The following is a 17,522-nucleotide window of genomic DNA, read 5'->3' as shown; positions in this document are numbered from 1 at the left end:
GGATGTAATGCATGTGGCAATTGCAACAAAATGCCCATAAATGAGTCGGGCACTACACCAACACATTTAACTTTTTCACTGCATTTCTTTTTCACTGTGATTTCTTCTTTTTTCTTGTAAAATGAACAAAATATTGAACTGTTACAGTGCTGTCATTGTTGCCAGGGTGGTTAGAGCTTTGTCAAGCTGCTATTGTGCAGCTTTTTCTCCTACCCCCCCTTTTCACCATGTATGCTCTATTTTGGTGAAAATAAATTGAAAATTGAAAAAAAAAACTAATGAAATAAAGTATGAAGTCCACAGATCTATGCAGATGCCACTACCGAGCAAAATGAAAAAGAAGCCCCATGCAATTTCGCACTATGACATAGACAAGACTTAATAGTGATGATTGCAAACGAACACGTTACAAAATAAAATACACCTTTGAATACTATGCTTTTTCTTCGTCTTCTATAATATAGTATTAGTCCTCATTAATGGCCGGCATGATCTGCTCACAGATAATCTTGGAAGCTCCGAAATACACAATAACCACTACAAGCATGGCGAATTTTCAAAGAAACAAGACTGTAAGCCCTCAGGAGCATGCAGAACTCTATATGCTTAGGCATTTGCACTCCATTACTAGAAATAAGGCAAAATGTGGTCTACTGAATGATACAGGGCAATTAGTAATACACCGGTTTCAGCTACATAAAACAGCAAACCAACTCGCTATCTTGCTGCAAAGGAATGCAAACATCATTGTAAATGTGCAGATCTAGAGACATCTTTTAGTTTGCCTTCAAAAGCCAGTCCATAATTTGTGCACATATTTCTATCGAACTGGATTGATATACACTACAAACTAACAAATGAATAGAGAAAAACATAATGCAGTAACAGAAAAAATCTTCCGAAATGCATACAGCACTTGAAACTGAGCAAAACATGAATGCACACCATACAGAAATAGCAGGACTCACGACAACTCCTAATAAGCATATATAGGTATAGCTGTATGCCTCTGTACCTAAAGTGGCTCACCTTAAAAAGCCCATCATTAAGTTGTTCCAATATTGCACATGTAAATCTCACATGCAAAGTCACTTTGCAAAGCAGAAAGCACACGAACACCCCGACACAGATAGCAGAATGAGATGAGAGTTCAGGCTGGAGAACTTCAACGGGGGATATATTTTTGCATTGCACTGATTAATCCTGAAGCTTCAAAAAACAAGCAAAACGATATTTCGTGCCTAATTGCCTGATTCAACAGTGATAATTTTTTCAATACAAATGTTGCACAGCAAAAAGAATTTGGGTAAACTTCAGCTTTCCTTCCTATTGTTTTCAGTCGCACAGCCTCCAATATTTCTTCCACTATGTTCACTGCAGAAGACATAAGAAGTACCTCTAGCCAAGAAAACTTTTATGCAAAAAGGCAGGCAACATGCAGCAAATAACACTAATACAGCAACCTTTACCTCAGAACACCTGCAAAGCAAGGTACTGCATGTGTTAAGAAAACCAGCATTCAGTATTAGAATATCACAAATGAAAAAACAAAATAAAAGCAAGTCAACTATCAGAGACAAGTGCTAGTTAAAGAACACGAACTCAGGCTAATTAAGGATTTGCACTGAGGATCTATTGAGCACAAGATTGAACAAGGAGAAAGAAATTGAGAAATACAGCGCTGTTTTAGACTCAAAACTTCGAGTCTTGTATTGTGTGCTATAATCCTCCATATGAAGCACTAGCAAGTTAACACGAACCGCATGCACAGCATAGCATGAGCAAGCAACAGAAACAGGACTGTGTGCAATTTGAACGAAATTTTGAGAAAAACAACCAAAAGGTGTTTCCCCACTGCTCCTGTGGAGTCAGCAAGAATGTGCCAAACATTCGGGCAAAACTCGGGGCACTATTAACGTCAGGAATGCAGGCAGCGAGAAATAAAAATTTAAAGAATTTTTGTTACAGCAAGTGTCAAGCACCACTTCTGGCATAGCCTAATTGCCATACAAGAACACCAGTGCACAAAATACAAAACACTTCAAAGATTTTTTTCTTCTTTTCTTTTGAACAATACTGTAGATGTGAACGCTCAAAGTGCAGATGGAGAGAGACTGAAACACTCGTTGGTGCTCTCCTTGGGTTCTTCCAAAGTCTAACCATCCTTCGTGGTTTCTGCTGGCTTTTTTTTTCTTGAAGACAACTTGTATCACACCACTGCAAACAAAAAATTAGAAAGACAATTAGGCTCCATCTTAAGGGTACGAAGCGACAGCATTAATGGGTCCCTTCAGCGACATATGGTCCTCTTCGCATGTCACTTCAAAGAACACTGTTGTTTATTTTATTTTTTTTTACCTTTTTTAATTTTTATTTTTTAAAATTAACCACAAGACACACACAAGGCTACCCTTTAACCAAGAAGAACAAATGTTATTAATTCGAGGGGTAGCGTGCCCAACTTGTGGCCCAAAAGGCAGCGGTTCGAGCCCCAGCTCAAGCATTTTTCTTTTACAATTCTATTTACAATTGTCCTGTAGACCAATAAGGAATTGTGCAGTGACGTCTCCACTGCTGCAATGCACGATTATTGTGGGGTGTTCGAATTACCCACGTGAGGTCATGTGGTTGTGACATCACAACCCTCGCAACCAATCCTGATTTTCTCGACATGCCAGCACCAACTACGGCGCTTTTTTGCTGAACAAGGCCCTTAACGCTTTTTCATTAAAACTCCACTATTTGTCATTATACAAAACGATCGTTCTTGGCTTGCCATTCCATGCTGCAGTCACCCTTAACCACCTGAAAACCACAAGAACTCAAGCAGTCTTGTGATGTAGAGAAGCCCAGTGAAATTCTGCATTGTCGACTGCAATAAATGTTGTGGGATGCGGTTACACAGGCAAATTAGGTGACATTACAAAAGCACCATCAAAATGGCATGCGACTATGACTGTGGGTAACTCTGAGTTTTAACAGACCGCTGAAGTAATCTACCTGCATGTTTCAGAAATTACCATGCACAGCAAATGACTAAGGCAATAGCACACTGGAGTGGTTGCTAAGCATCGGCTAATTAATGCAGCCATGAACAACACCTAAGATCCTCATGGCAAGGACTGCAGAAGCTGCAGACAGTTTCCAGAATATTTACATTCCCCATTTCTTGGAAAACTACGCATGGAATGCTGGTGAAGAAGAGCACCCAGCAACAGTGAAGACGAAATGCAGAGGAGATGAATGTCAAATGAACATATTCAGAATGTGGTGTAAAGTAATTCACGGTAGTTTGTCTCTCACGTTCTAAACAATGTAAAAATGCATAACATGAGCAATGACAGGCAAGGAGCTACATAAAAATGACAGCACAGTTTGGAATGATGAATTAAGCTGTTTGCTTGCAATGCTGAAGAAATTGTGTACAAACAAAAATCTGCACAAGCATCGATAAAATTGCACATTTCATTAGTATACATTACTGCTCAGGGTTCAGGAAATGTAACAACTGCAAACAAATTTTTCTTCTAGCAATTTCCACTACACCATCTATGTACAATCTATACGGCTTACAGCTATTACTACTCAAAAAGGAGAAAAAAAATGATTCGCATGGAAGGCAGGAAATCTGGGAGTTGGAACAATGACCTCATGCAAGTGTTACTTGTACAGCACCCATAGAGGCTCCAATTTTAGCATTTTAGTGCGAAAGCGCTAGTCGTCTCTTGCCGATGTATGTTCGGAGGTTTAGAGCCTAGCAAAATAGTCTCTTGCGATCTATGTCCAAAGGTTAATTCAGGACCTAGCAAAAAGAAATCGCAGTAATATTCACAACTGGGAGTCGAACCCACGGTGGCATGAACAGATCAGCTCCAAAGGCCGCTACACGATGCCACTAGACTTATCACCGCAGCCGAACACGCCTCGTGTTAAGCTGCACCGCACTCTTGTGCTGTGCATTGCAGGGGCGTCTTCATCAACTCCCATCTGCTCCGTCCTGTGGAATTTCCTGCTCGCCATCATATTCTATACGGAGCACAAATCCGTTCTTCCACACTGATTCGAATGTAGTAAACATTATCAGTGGATTTTTACACCGGTAGTGCATGACGGCCACAGCTGCTTTTATAAGAGATTGCAATAAAAATATTGCCAGTAAAATCAAACTACATCTTTGAACCTATGAAATACCATGGTTATATGTTTTCATGCAGCCATTCCATCATATGAGCAAAATAAATGGCCAAAAAGTCTGGCGGGATATTGGACTGTGCAGATAGGCATCGCAGAGTCGTGCTAAGGCCGATGCCTTCTCAAGTTTTACCTGCAGGCAAACGAGTAAAGAAAACTGAGGCTGAAAAAATAGCTGGCTTGCCACTGTAGGTCCTCAGGTGTGATGACTGGGTACTTTCCAAAATATATGTGCCACAGCTGAACGATTTCCCTTACGTGTTCTCACTCATGAGTTTTCGGGTTGGTGTAAAACTTCAGTCCAGGTGCTTCTGTTGCACCACAGACGCACCAGGCATGACTGATAGCGGGTGCCACTGCTATCTTGGAGGCTGGAGCTGCTGCAGGAGAAAGATGAACGCATGGCAGTACAAAAGGTTATTTCCTTGCATCTACGTATACTTGGTAACAGCTTTTCTTTGCCAATGGAGTGAGGGCTAGAGGGGCGAAGCGTCAGTAATTATAACACTCCACCACTCCAACCACTCCACCAGCCACAGGACGGTGCACATGGATGCCTTGCATGTTGCTCGCAGCGTGGCTGCTTCTTTCTGTTACTGGTAGAGCCGGAGGTCACCTACAGAAGCCTTTAAAACAAGATGTGCTCAGAAAATTTGTTGCAATCAAAGGAATTTCTTTTGCATTGACTCCTTAAACTTGAAAGCTGGTAATTATATGTTACAACTATGCCGTAAAAAACGAGTGTTGCGACCATAGTCCGTTTTATGAGAAAATTATTAACTGCAATCTCAGGGACTAGATCTTGCTGCGTAGCAAGGCAGGGCATGTTTTGGCTCTGCAGCTTTCATGTCATTGCCAAGAAAAGTTGTTTCGAAGTATAAGAGGCTAAAGACAACCAGTTTTTACAGTTCTGAAGCATGAAAGGCTAAAGAGCAACTATAAACCAAGCCAAAAACATCTCTCGCAGGCAAGCACTCACACGAGGGGTACAAATCTCCTTAATTTTGATATAACATTACATACACAAGCAGCACAAGAGCAACAAAAACACAGTGCACGTTTTGTGGACATCCTTGAGCACCAGAACTATCATTTTGACGCAAGCAAGCTTTGTGCAATTGCTTGCGGAATGATTTTGGCTTCATGAAGCGCTCCAAGGAAGTCTGGACACCACCACTACAACCACGACTCTTAGCTCCAACTCAGGTTATTGCTCAGGTCCTGGCCACTGCAACCCACTGATTGCAATGCTGCCGTGCACTCAAGAGCACAGACCTTTGGGCGGGTTGATGTATTGCAAACATGTAAAAGCGCAAAAATCTTCTTTGTCCTTGTTTTTTTTGTGCTTTTACATGCTTGTCGTGCACTGCCTGTGGTTGGGCATGACGTTCATGAATGCTCAGTCTCGCCTAAATGGGATGGCTGAAACTCCAGCGTGTGGATGCTGCAAGTGCGAGGAAATGATTGCACACATACTTAACCGCTCACCCTGCTTAACAATCAATGATTGTCTCCGGGGGAAGCATTTTGCAACTTAGATTTGCATCTCCTAAAGGAGCCCAAGACCCTGAGACTGTAGCCTCAGCCTCTGTCAGCTAGGAATGCTATCAAAGTGCTCCTCAAATATTAAAGAGCTACAGGCTTGAGTGCCACACTAGACAGACAGCGAGCGTTCTGTTTTTTACAGACCCAGGGACAACACGAACATTTTCTGTACTTGGACTTTCCTTGTCTCTTCTTCCACTCTTTTCATTCTACTCTCCATGTGTAGGGGAGGGAACTGGCATTGCCTGGTCATCCTCTCTGCCCTGTTTTTCTTCTCTCTCTCATGATATGATGGAAGTTTACTTTGCCATTGACATTGAAGGTAGTGCCACAAACGGGCCAAATGTTGGAATCAGATTGGTAGCACTGCCTGCAGCATCACTGCATTACACAACTTTAACAGATCAACATGACAAAGCAAGACAGCTCTAACTTTTTGCTTGCAAGTCAAGATGTCAATTTTTCTTCGCTGGGGGGGAGCAGCATTAAACACGTGAACAGCTTCATGCATATTTACAGATGACAATAAACTGTTTACAAAAAGTGCGCAGGTGATGGCTTTTAAGTCTTTTCCTTCAGTGACCCCCAAATAACTATGACATTTAACTGCTGACGGTGCACATTTGGTGCCTTTTTCTAATTTGATTTTGTAAGGCATGTTAATTTATTGAAAAGCAAATATCAGGCACACTGCAAATGTCACAAAACAAGTGACATCCCACAAAATTGCGGTTTGAAAGAGCAAGCTACAGAAAACAAACAATTAAATGCTTTCTAAGCTTGGGCATTTAGAAGTGCTCCATGTTGTTCTAGAAATGGAACAGCCCAAGAATCTGCCTTTGTCACATGCTCTTTTCGTGCATGCACAATATCTCTATTACTCTGCCCTCTTCATACCTCCACTGGCTGAAAACATAGTGTCTTAGTGTACATATGCAGTTCAAGTCGGTCTGGTTTGGTTTATGGGGGTGTAACGTCCCAAAGCGACTCAGGCTATGAAGATGCCATAGTGAAGGGCTCCGGAAATTTCGACCACCTGAGGTTCTTTAAGTGCACTGACATTGCACAGAACATGGGCCTCTAGAATTTCGCCTCTATCGAAATTCGACCACAGCAGCCGGGATCGAACCTGCGTGCGGTTCATGTCGATGACATGTGCAAGCAACAAGTGCCTGCGTAACCTATGAGCATTTTTTAACGAGATGACATTAAGGGTCCATAACGTTAAAAATTATATGAGTATCTCTTCAACTAGGCTACAGGAGAATAATCCTAGGTGCATGCTATCGACCACCTAATGCATCTCCTACATTTGTTGCAGAGCTTCAGGATACCATTAATGTTATAGTAACGCGTTACCGTTCGTCATCGATCTTTCTATTGGGTGACTTTAACTTTCCGGGCATCGATTGGCCCTCGGTGCAACCGTCCTCCTCTTCGACACTATGCAAGGAATTCACTAATTTATGCTCACCGTTTAATTTTACCCAAATTGCTACTCAGCTTACAAGGATTACTGAATTTACAACAAGTACATTAGACCTCGTACTAACAACATGCCCAGAACTATGCTCAGAAATAACGTACATGCCCCAGTTAAGCGACCATTCTTTGCTCAATTTTTCTGTGAACATTCCCATACAAAAATCGGCTAGTCACACTAAAATAATACACATGTATCATCGCGCTGATTTCAACAAAGTTAATAATGAACTAGGTTCTTCCCTGGCCACCTTTTTCCACGAATTCGACTCGTGATCGGTGAACGCAAACTGTCTCTTATTTAAGAACAAAATCTTAGATCTCACCAGCCGTTTCATACCCACTTGCGTAATATCTTATCAGCTGCATGCACCATGGTATAACGCGTATCTTAAGCGCTTGTCTAACCGTAAGAAACGCTTCTTCCGTTCAGCTAAAGTATCACGCACCGAACATCATTTGTCCCGTTATCGCTCTGCAGCTTACACTTACAGTTCTGCGGTCAAGAACGCTAAAGCAAATTACCAGAATAGCACTCTACCGATGTTGCTCAATAACCCAACAAAATTTTGGAGCATCATGAAACGTCTAGAATAATACTAGCGAATTCAAGAGACGAACATATATCTGATATTGCCTGTGCAAATGTATTGAATGATGTATTTTCTAGCTTTTTTTTAAAGTGGTGAAACTACGGTTTTCCCTCAACTGGCTCATAACAACTTCCTCCCAATGTACCCTGTCGTCATACATCCTGATGGTATAGTTAAAATAATTGATAATCTTAAGATATCCTCCAGTGCTGGTGTTGATTGCATTGCTACAAAGTTCCTGAAAAGTACTAAAATGTATTCATTGCTTGCCTTAACTAAAATGTTTCAGCAATCATTGGAAAACGGTGAATTACTGGCCGATTGCAAGATCAGTAAGGTGGTTCCTGTGCACAAATCTGGTAATAAACATTCGCCTTTTAACTACCGGCCCATATCTATTACCAGCATCCCATGCAAAATCTTAGAGCACATACTCTTTTCACATATTGTCACTTTCCTTGAATCAAACTTGTTTTTCCATCCTTCTCAGCACGGTTTTAGGAAATCCTATTCATGCGAAACACAGTTACTCTTATTCATGCACGAACTTCATGCAATTTTAGATTGCCGCTCGATCGCTGCATCTTTCTAGATTTCGTGAAGGCATTTGATAAGGTTTCCCATCACCTTTTGTTACTAAAACTGCGCATGGTAGGATAAGACACTAACATTCTAAAATGGCTCTAAGTTTTTCTTACCCATCGTCAGCAATTTGTTGCCATCAACAACGTTAATTCCACCGTTCACCCTGTTCTTCCTGGTGTGCCCCAAGGCACCGTCTTGGGGTCCCTGCTTTTTCTTATATTTATCAACGACTTACCCAGTAACCTTTCTTCTTCTCTACATCTTTTTGCCGATAACTGCGTCCTTTTTCGGGAAATAACAAATCATAGTGACAAGCACATAATTCAGTCTAACCTTAATGATATCTCAACATGGTGCAAAACTTGGATTATAATTTTAAATGCTGAAAAGTGCAAACTAATGCACATTTCTCGCGTTAATAGTGAATTGCCCGTATATACTCTTAATGATGTGTTACTTGATCCAGTTACGAGATATAAGTACCTCGGAATTCTTATTACGTCTGACCTTAGCTGGCATGCGCACATTGAGCACATCACTAACAAAGCTAATCGCATGCTCGGATATCTGAGACGTAACTTTCATGCAGCCCCAACTAATATCAAACTTCTACTCTATACGACACTCGTACGTTCACAACTAGAATATGCTTCATCAATCTGGGACCCTGGTGTTAAGAGTTTGAGCGACCTACTGGAGATGGTACAACACAAATCAGCGCGGTTTATTCTCTCTGACTTTCGGCGTACATCAAGCGTAACCGCTATAAAAACTACCCTGAGCCTAACATCACTTGCATCAAGACGCAAAATTGCACGCCTGTGCCTTTTTCACAAAATATTTCATCATGAGTCTATTCGCTACGAGTTACTTCTTCCCCCTTCATATATTTCACGTCACACAGATCACATACATAAGGTAGGCATTTCTACATGCAAAACAAAAACATTCTCGGATTCTTTTATTCCTCGCACGTCATATGACTGGAACCACCTTCCTTCCTAAGTTGCCACAATTCCTGACCCTGTATTGTTTTGGTCTGCTGTTACCGCTTCTATTGAATGATATATTGTGTTGATCACTTATTCTAACTTATCTATATTTTGGTAATTTATTGTTCTCTGCTGTTGTTTGTATTTTCAGTGTTATTATGTATTACCCACTCCCCTCTGTAATGCTTTGCCCTGAGGGTAAAAAAATAAAAAATAAATAAAAGGGTCCAGTTACCCGGCATAGTTGGCATCATCGCTGGTGTGTGCGGTAAAGCCGGACTGGTCGAGAGGGTCATGAAGTCCCATGTGGAGCTGTGCAATGAAAAGCAATCAAAACAATAGAGAACTGGTGATTATAAGGTCAAAACATTACTCAAATGTAATTAGAACATGTAAGTATATAAAGTAAATGAATTGCGCTGAAAACAAAATTGGGGTAATTAGTCAGGAATCGAACCCCTGGCCCTAAGTTTATGAGTTAGACAACCTTCCCCTAGGCCACGCAGGCACGTTCATACAACTTGGTTAAAGCGGGGCTAAATATGTACGTTGTGTGGTCTTTCACATAATATGGAAACAGTGTCCGTGCATGCACAGGCAAGAGGAGCCGCTGACGGCACCCATTAACGATATCACGTCATGTCCTTAAACGTAGAGCTTAGGTGTCCCCCAAATATGTTTAAATTGATAGAATTAGGAGGACCATGAAGGTGCAAACTGGCCAGTGTAAGTGTCTATGTGAAGGTAGTGTTTAGTAGAGTGATTTTCCTCCCCACCTGCTACCTGTCAACCGTCTCCCTCTCCCCTGCCCATCCTTCCTTTCTTTACTTGTGGGGAAGACAAGATGTTGGACGATATAAAATATAATATGCAAAATATACGGCCTGCCGAAGAACTATCTGTGCATAAATGAGGCTTCCAGGAGGCATTCTACCTCACATCGCTTGGCAAAAGCAACCTGGGTCTTAGAAGCCACACTGGCGGCTGTGTTTGAAACAGCCACCTGTCAGTGCACTGGCGCATTGCTTAACCGCTGTGCCGACAGTCGTATGAAGACCCGCCGCGATCTGGCAATGTGACACATTTCACCTAGTTGTGTAGTTGGTACTAGAATAAGATCACAATTAAATAGATTGGGGAGTGAAAGAAAATGGACTCAGAATTGGAATAGAATCAGAACTGGAATAGATCAGCGACTGAAACAAGAATGCTGCTGCATTTCTTCCATATCAATCTATTTGATCACCCCTATAGTTTTTCAATTAGTTCTGTGGGTAGCAGATGAATTTCCGTGCAATTTTCGCACGTTCCCCAAAGGGTGCGCCACATCTTGTCAAAAAGGCAGATTACATACACTTCACCTTCGTAACTGCTGTCCATGCAAACTTGCTGCAGTTTGCAAAACAAATTTTAATGAATATCAATTAAGGAAGCAGGGAGAAGATGTCATGGTGAAAAAACCATGCTGATTGGACAGCACACCTCACAATTTAAAATGAGACAATGGTTTGACTTTGAATTTACAGTGTTTAATATTCCAAAGTGGCCCAGGCTATGAAGGACGCTGTAGTGGAGGTTCCAGTTAATTTCGATTAACCGGGGTTCTTTACAGGAGCTCTGAAAGGGGCTCTCAGTAAAGGTGCGGTATTCCTGGGATGTTAAAGGACGCCGCTTTCCCTCTCCTCTAGTCATTTTTTTGTGTGCTCGTAGGTCAGCACTGCTCCACTGGCCCTACCCACTTGACCCCACTGCTGGCAGCCAATGTGCACATGGATTCCTCAGGGCGCACAGATTCCTGACCCAGCAGAGCGATGCAGCTGACTGGCCTAGGCCATGGTAGCTGTGCGACGCCGGAAAGAATTTAACCAATGGCCATCTCTGAACCAAAATACACAGCAGCGTGAGCCGGTGGAGGGCACGAGAATGGAAAGATGTCAGAAAGGGCTCGCCAACTTTCGCGCACGATAGTGGGCTCTCTGTAGCATGCAGAAGTGTATAATTTGGCTCAGGTGTTCATGATGCTGGAATGTACGGATCGAGTGAGTTTATACATGTACTCTCCTCAGAAGGCGTTCCAGAGCTCCTTTAACGTGCACTGACATAACACAGTAGAGGGGCCTCTCGCATTTCTCGAAACACGATTGCCGCCACTGGTTCGAACTCATCTTTCGGGTCAACAGCCAAACACCATAACTACTGAGTCATCGCAGCAACTTTAAGATGAGACAAGCGACAAGGTGAAGAATGACACTGTCTACAGTGTTGTTAGCAGACACTGTAAGTTACAATTAGTTTGATTGTTAGCTTCTGTTTAGTTAATTTTTGTCCGTAATCATTTGTCTCATCTTTTCTACGTACAACCTCCTTACGCTCTCCAACCAATGTGGTTGTTTTTAAGTTTGAGCTAATGTCAACAAAACTACATTCTTGCACTGTGAAGGTAGCAGGGAGAAGGAATCCTTCTTTTTCACAGAGTTAATATACATTATGCGTGCGCTATTTTGCAACAGATAAGTATAAATAACAGAATTTAAACCATACGCTATGTTGATGTTGATGGGACTACACCCTCTGGAATGGGTTGCACTGCACCAAGTGCTAGGTGAAGCCAAAGGAAATAAAACTGGGAAGGACAAAAGAAAAAAAAAAGAGAACGAAAAGGCAGCAATGACCAAAAATAATAAACAGAAAACTGCCTCTTCATTGTCTTTGGTGCCGTCCCTCAAAGCACAACTGGTTGCCTTCCCTTCTAGTTCAACTAGTAGCTCGTAGACACTATCCCCTTGGATGAACTTCTTTTTTTATCAAACATAGCACAGAACAAGACTAGACAGCAAGAATGGAAAGACGGGGTGACGATGAGCCCAACTCATGCCTCCCTTTTGGTGTGATTATATTCACGTACTCGTCACTTTATGCTGTACCCACTCCCCTGCTAAAATGCTTTGGCGTTGCAGGGTGTACTGTAAATAAATAAAAGTAAATAAATAAACTAACAATTAATGTGGATTACAAAACATTACTACCAACGGGCATGTGTGCTGTATCCTTGAGCACGTGACTTAAAAAAGCCTAAGGAAGAAACAATGACAAAAGGGGGACGTGAAGTAAACGCAAAGATAGAAGAAAAGAGGTCAAAATGAAATGACACGTCTCTTGAGTTGGTTAACAAAGAAAAAAGAAGCATGTTTGAAACAGAACAATGAAATGCCTAGAAAAGTTCACTCTAATTGCCAAGTAGTGCAAATGACTGTGTACTCATGCACAAGTCATTACAGGTCAAAATTATGTTGGAAAGCGTCAAAATCTCCCTATCAGGTCTTTTCTTTGGCCGGCCAACTATTAACGCAACACCCAAATAAGGCACACACACACGAGCTCAGAGTCTGGAATGTTTACAATGCAAGGGGGGCTGCGAACCAACTTCAGGCATTAATGACGCATGTTTGTTTGCATAACCTATAACTGATACAACATATGACCAAAGTAAACCTGGCCACAGATTAGAGGAATCTTGCAAATTACATCTGTGGTACAAGGAACATACCAGTGTTCATAGGTTTTTCTAAATCAGGTTTTTTTTTGTTCCACCTTCATCAGCCAGTCTGCAGTGCTTCAAAAGCTTGTACGAAGCGGAATACCGAAGATCCACGCCAAACCTAGACACCTCTTTCTTGAGTTTGTATTCTGCTCTGTGAAAGTAAAGTATACGATGCACACTCCCCGTGTTTTTACTGTGAGATTTTTACAGCAAAGACTCTGTTGCAGCTCGGAGACAGTCCACTGGAAAACCCAACGCTCGATTTGTGGACAAAACCTCTCCTTGATGCTGTGCAGCATGAATTGCTTAATGCTGACCAAGGGCTGAAGAAGCCAGGCCATTTTAACTAGATTAGAATAAAATGAATTAAACAGTAGAATTGCTTCGCTCAGCATCTGTGGTTGACGCCTCCTTGAGATAGAGCCGTGGGTCAAGAAACTAGACGGTATGTATGTACCACTCTGCAGTAGCTCAATGGTAAAGCTCCGGGACGTAGCTAGAGCAAGCCACAAACACAGTCGCAACCAAGTCTGCAAGTCTGAGTGGGTTTTTTGTCAGGCATATTAAGACCCAAATGAAAGTCATTGACCTATCTGAAGACTTCAATGACTCTCACATCTGTTGTGCTGAAATCCTGCTAAAGCCTTTGATCAAATTGGACTAAAATTGGCTGGTGCAACACATGAACAATATGCCAGCCCTGCTTTTGCACATACTGTTGACGGCCACAGCTGACGTGTGTTGGTTCTAAATTTAGGCAGCTCCACTACTTGACTGACTCTTGCTATGCTTAATCCTCTTTCTTTTATCTCTGGTGTGTGTACCTGTGAGCTGAGAGATTTATTTGCTCACCTGGCAACATCATGGGCATAAATATAAACTCAGCCGTACCAGGATTTTTGCCAGGTTGTGATCATGTGTTGGCTATAGCCTCTGCACATATGTAGTAAAGAAAAGGCAATGGCGCGAAAATCCTGACACTCCATGAGCCACTTCTTATACAGCGGCCGCTGTTTCAATTTCGAGTTGGTGGTGGACGATGTCTCTTCTCATGGATGACAGGTGATGTTTATCGCTTTAGTGCGTCATTTACTTTCCAGACGTGCTTTTAATATAACTTAACAGCACAGCCACGTTTCATCAACACAGCACGAGAGAAACGACTGACGAGAAAGACGAATGGCAGCAGCGCATGTGACAATTTTCTGAATATTAATCACCCTTTGTTTAAAGTAACTGTTCTTGTAAGGGTCTTTTCAAGGAATAAAAAAAAAACTTTTTTTGCAGCAGGCGAACATTTTTCTAGGTGAGATATGTTACGATGGTAACATATTCTCAAAATTTGATTTTATTTTTCACTCAGAGTCCTCTCAATTTATGAGCCGCTTGAGATAATCCTGGATATATAAGATTTTACCTGTTTGAATAGGCACCAAACCCTAGCCAATCCCGCACCGTGGGTATGTGCCATCGTATTTGAGGCAACAACAACAGCATGTGACAAGCGCTGTTAGAAGTCAACTGCACCAAGCATCACGAATAAAAGCCCATTCAGGCATAATTTGCTACAGTACGAAACAGTACTTGATACACTCCGCCGAAAAAGCAGTGCCATATATACATTTCGGACGCGCTAATGTGAACCAGCAGAACACCGACGGCACCTCACCAGATCGTAGCCTCGCCCTTGCTCTCCGCTTCGGTCTAAACGGGGGAGGTGTGCTTTCGTTCGGTGCCTGTGCACTCCGGCTTAGTAAAAACACTCCCATAAACTGTCACCGCAGTTTGATTGTAAGTGAGCAAACTATAATTTACCAGTGAGAATGCGCGCCGCGAGTGTTTCTGCACAGTTGGAGCGCAGCGGCACGGTGGATCGAGCGCCGGTACCCGCGGCTCGACACGCATCTCTCCCTGCAGTACGCCCGCTCGCGTAGCCCGCTCCATATGCTGTTGGCCCTCCGCACCGAACAAGTAGATTTTTTTAATTATTTAAATCATGCGAGCCTGCCTCTCAGCTACAAAACCAAATATTTTATCGACGGTGGCGATGACCAAGACGACGGGCCGGTTTCGTGAGATGCACCCATGAGAAACCATAGACAAACCGGAAACGGCTTTGGGGGGCTCTGGTTGGCCAGTCTAGCCAGTCGCGTGGGGGACTTCCGGGCGACGAGCGAAATTTTCTGTGGGTGCAGATCCGAGCGACACGGCAAGCGACACATGCATTTTGCTTCGCGCGACGGCGTCGCTCATCGCTTGCCGCCTTCGCGTTCGCGTGAGTTTTCGCGTACATGGAGTCCAGGCTTAATTCTGTAAAATGGTCACTGCAATAAGTCGGCTGCCTAATGAAGGTTTCCACCTAGTTATTCTTTCTTAAATATATCCCTCATTGATAGTGTAACTTGGGCTTAGAGAGCGACGACGTGCATCGCAACAAAGAGCAGACTTGGCGACGCTAGCGCAACAGCTGGGCGACACAGTTGAGCAGGCGAGGCTCCGTACGTACTGTGTGCAACGACGTTCTGTCGTCTGCTAGTGTCGTCCCATAGCGATGCAATGGACCCTTATTTTTGAAACGTCCCGAGGACTTTGCTGCTCTCCTCATGCAGTTGACGGCGCAACAGGCAGGCATTGTCACGAAAAAAGACGAGAACGTCGAAAAGACAAAATGCTAAGTAGAAAACGAAAACAAAAAGAGAAAAACCGTGCTGAGGTCCGATTTCGTGCACTGCCAAAGGCTGACTTCCGGGACATGCCGCCCAACTTCCGGTGGCTTCACTTTCGAGCGCCCGATGCGGCATCCAGCTAATCCAGCCCCTAGTTACAGTGAACTCGAGCTACAGTGGCTGGAAAACCCTATTCCAGCCACTGTACTCGAGCGGAGGCCCGGCTCACCGTTCGCCGCGTGCCTCCTTTGGGAGAAAGTAGCGGCGACGCTGTCATCGCCCGCACTTGAAGCGAGCGCGCTCGTCGTCTGCTACTGCGCATCGCTTCGCATTGCTTTCGTCGCGGCACCCCGCCTACCCAGGGTGGGGGATTGGCCAGGGTTTGGAGCAGATCCAAACAGGAAGAAACTCATTCAGGTTTATCTCAAGCGGCTCATATACAGTATTGTGCGTTTTTATCGCTGACACTTTCAAAAATTTCCCCGCCTCAACCGCTGGCTCGTTTGCGGTGAAACTGCACAAAGAGCTTGCGTATTATGGTAACTTTTGTATCGTAGCAAGTTTGACAGTGGTACTTACTTAGTTCAGGCGCACATGATGCGAGAACGTAAGCGTCTACGAGAGATCGGCGAACCAAAACCCGAAGACGACGCTTTTTCGCTGAAGGGCGGCAGTGGCGCCATCTGTTTGCGGTAGCGCAAAGCGTCCCGACAAGGCCGTCGAGGAGAGCGTTGCAAGGAGCGCGGGCCGTTTGAATATGCCGTTCCTGTCGTTTCGTCTGCTTCTACTGAAGCGCTTACAACATTTTCGACTAATTAAGTGGAAAAATATCAGAACAAATGATTTAACGAGGCTTTACCTTTTAAAGAATATTGTTTGCAATGCTCGCCTCGGCGGCCTAGTCGGGACGCTTTCCGCTGCCGAAAACAGATGGCGCCACTGCCGGTTCTCAGCGAAAAAGCATCGTCTGCGGGTTTTGGCTCGCCAATCTCTCGTAGACGCTTACGTTTTCGCATCATATGCGCCTGAACTAAGTAAGTACCATTGTCAAACTTGCTACGATACAAAAGTTACCATAATACGCAAGCTCTGTGTGCAGTTTCACCGCAAACGAGCCAGCGGTTGAGGCGGAGAAATTTTTGAAAGTGTCAGCGATAAAAACGCACAATACTGTACATAGAGGAATCTGAGAGAAAAAGAAAATCACTTTCTGGCTGGGCTTTTTTTCTTCTTCACCTGGGCTTTCTGGTGCAGCTTTAGCTGCTTCGGATTTGAATGGCACGCGCATGGTCCCGCGGTACGACACTCACCCATGCTCCGCATCCTCGACTTTCAACGCGCTCATAACATGCTCCTCAGCTTTTCCCTTTGTCTTCAGCGCGGCGGCCCGTCCGGCGCGGCTTTGAATACGGTGGCTTTCGGCTTTAGGCATTGAAGAACATGCCTGAAGCGTCTCCTCGATTTCAATGGGCCCCGAGATCGCCTCGACGTTGCGCAGACTGGCCGCTAGGCGGCGCTAAAAGATGACACGGATTGTGCGTTGCGTGCGGAGAGGAGGAGGAGGAAACGGCTGAACACTTGACACTTTTCTGTAAAGGGCTTCACCCTACAGTGGAAAGCAGCGGGGCTGATTTATCCAAGGCATTGGGGTTTAAGGACAGTGAAGGGAAGTAGATTTTAAGCGCGTAGAAATAACCAAACGAAGGTTATCTGATTGGTGGCTAAAATCAAGAGAAGAGTAAAATTTTATAACTCATGGCTAGGTGGCTTGAGCCACCGCCCGATTTAAAGAGTTCAGCCGTATCCATCAATCCATCCATCGATTCGACAGGAAGCATGCTGCAGGACATGTGTGACAGGCATGATTTAGTTGTATGCAACAGTACCGAGAAATGTGAAGGGCTCATAACATGGGAGGCAGGGAGTC

The 17,522-nt window shown here is 43.6% G+C and overlaps 1 protein-coding gene across 3 annotated transcripts; it reads right to left on the bottom strand.

Moving 5' to 3' along the window:
- Positions 1 to 935: 935 nt before the first annotated feature.
- LOC144128433 (uncharacterized) lies at positions 936 to 15,635 on the bottom strand. Of its 3 annotated transcripts, none has more exons than XR_013313786.1 (4): positions 15,436 to 15,635; positions 9,624 to 9,700; positions 4,450 to 4,571; positions 936 to 2,217 (listed from the first exon to the last, which is right to left on the bottom strand). XR_013313786.1 is itself a non-coding variant. In XM_077661827.1 (4 exons), the coding sequence occupies exons 1-3, from the start codon at positions 14,871 to 14,873 to the stop codon at positions 4,460 to 4,462; spliced, it is 318 nt and encodes a 105-aa protein (XP_077517953.1). In that variant the 5' UTR covers positions 14,874 to 15,024; the 3' UTR covers positions 936 to 2,217; positions 4,450 to 4,459. The 3 variants fall into 3 exon arrangements, 2 of the variants coding, with proteins under 2 accessions (XP_077517953.1, XP_077517954.1); XM_077661827.1 differs by lacking the exon at positions 15,436 to 15,635 and adding an exon at positions 14,745 to 15,024; XM_077661828.1 differs by lacking the exon at positions 15,436 to 15,635 and adding an exon at positions 14,745 to 15,024 and having other exon boundaries at positions 4,450 to 4,568.
- Between the last annotated feature and the right edge of the window lie 1,887 nt (positions 15,636 to 17,522).

Source organism: Amblyomma americanum, chromosome 4, assembly GCF_052857255.1.
Source record: "Amblyomma americanum isolate KBUSLIRL-KWMA chromosome 4, ASM5285725v1, whole genome shotgun sequence".
Lineage (NCBI taxonomy): Eukaryota > Metazoa > Arthropoda > Arachnida > Ixodida > Ixodidae > Amblyomma > Amblyomma americanum.
This window is presented reverse-complemented; position numbering and strand designations above follow the sequence as displayed.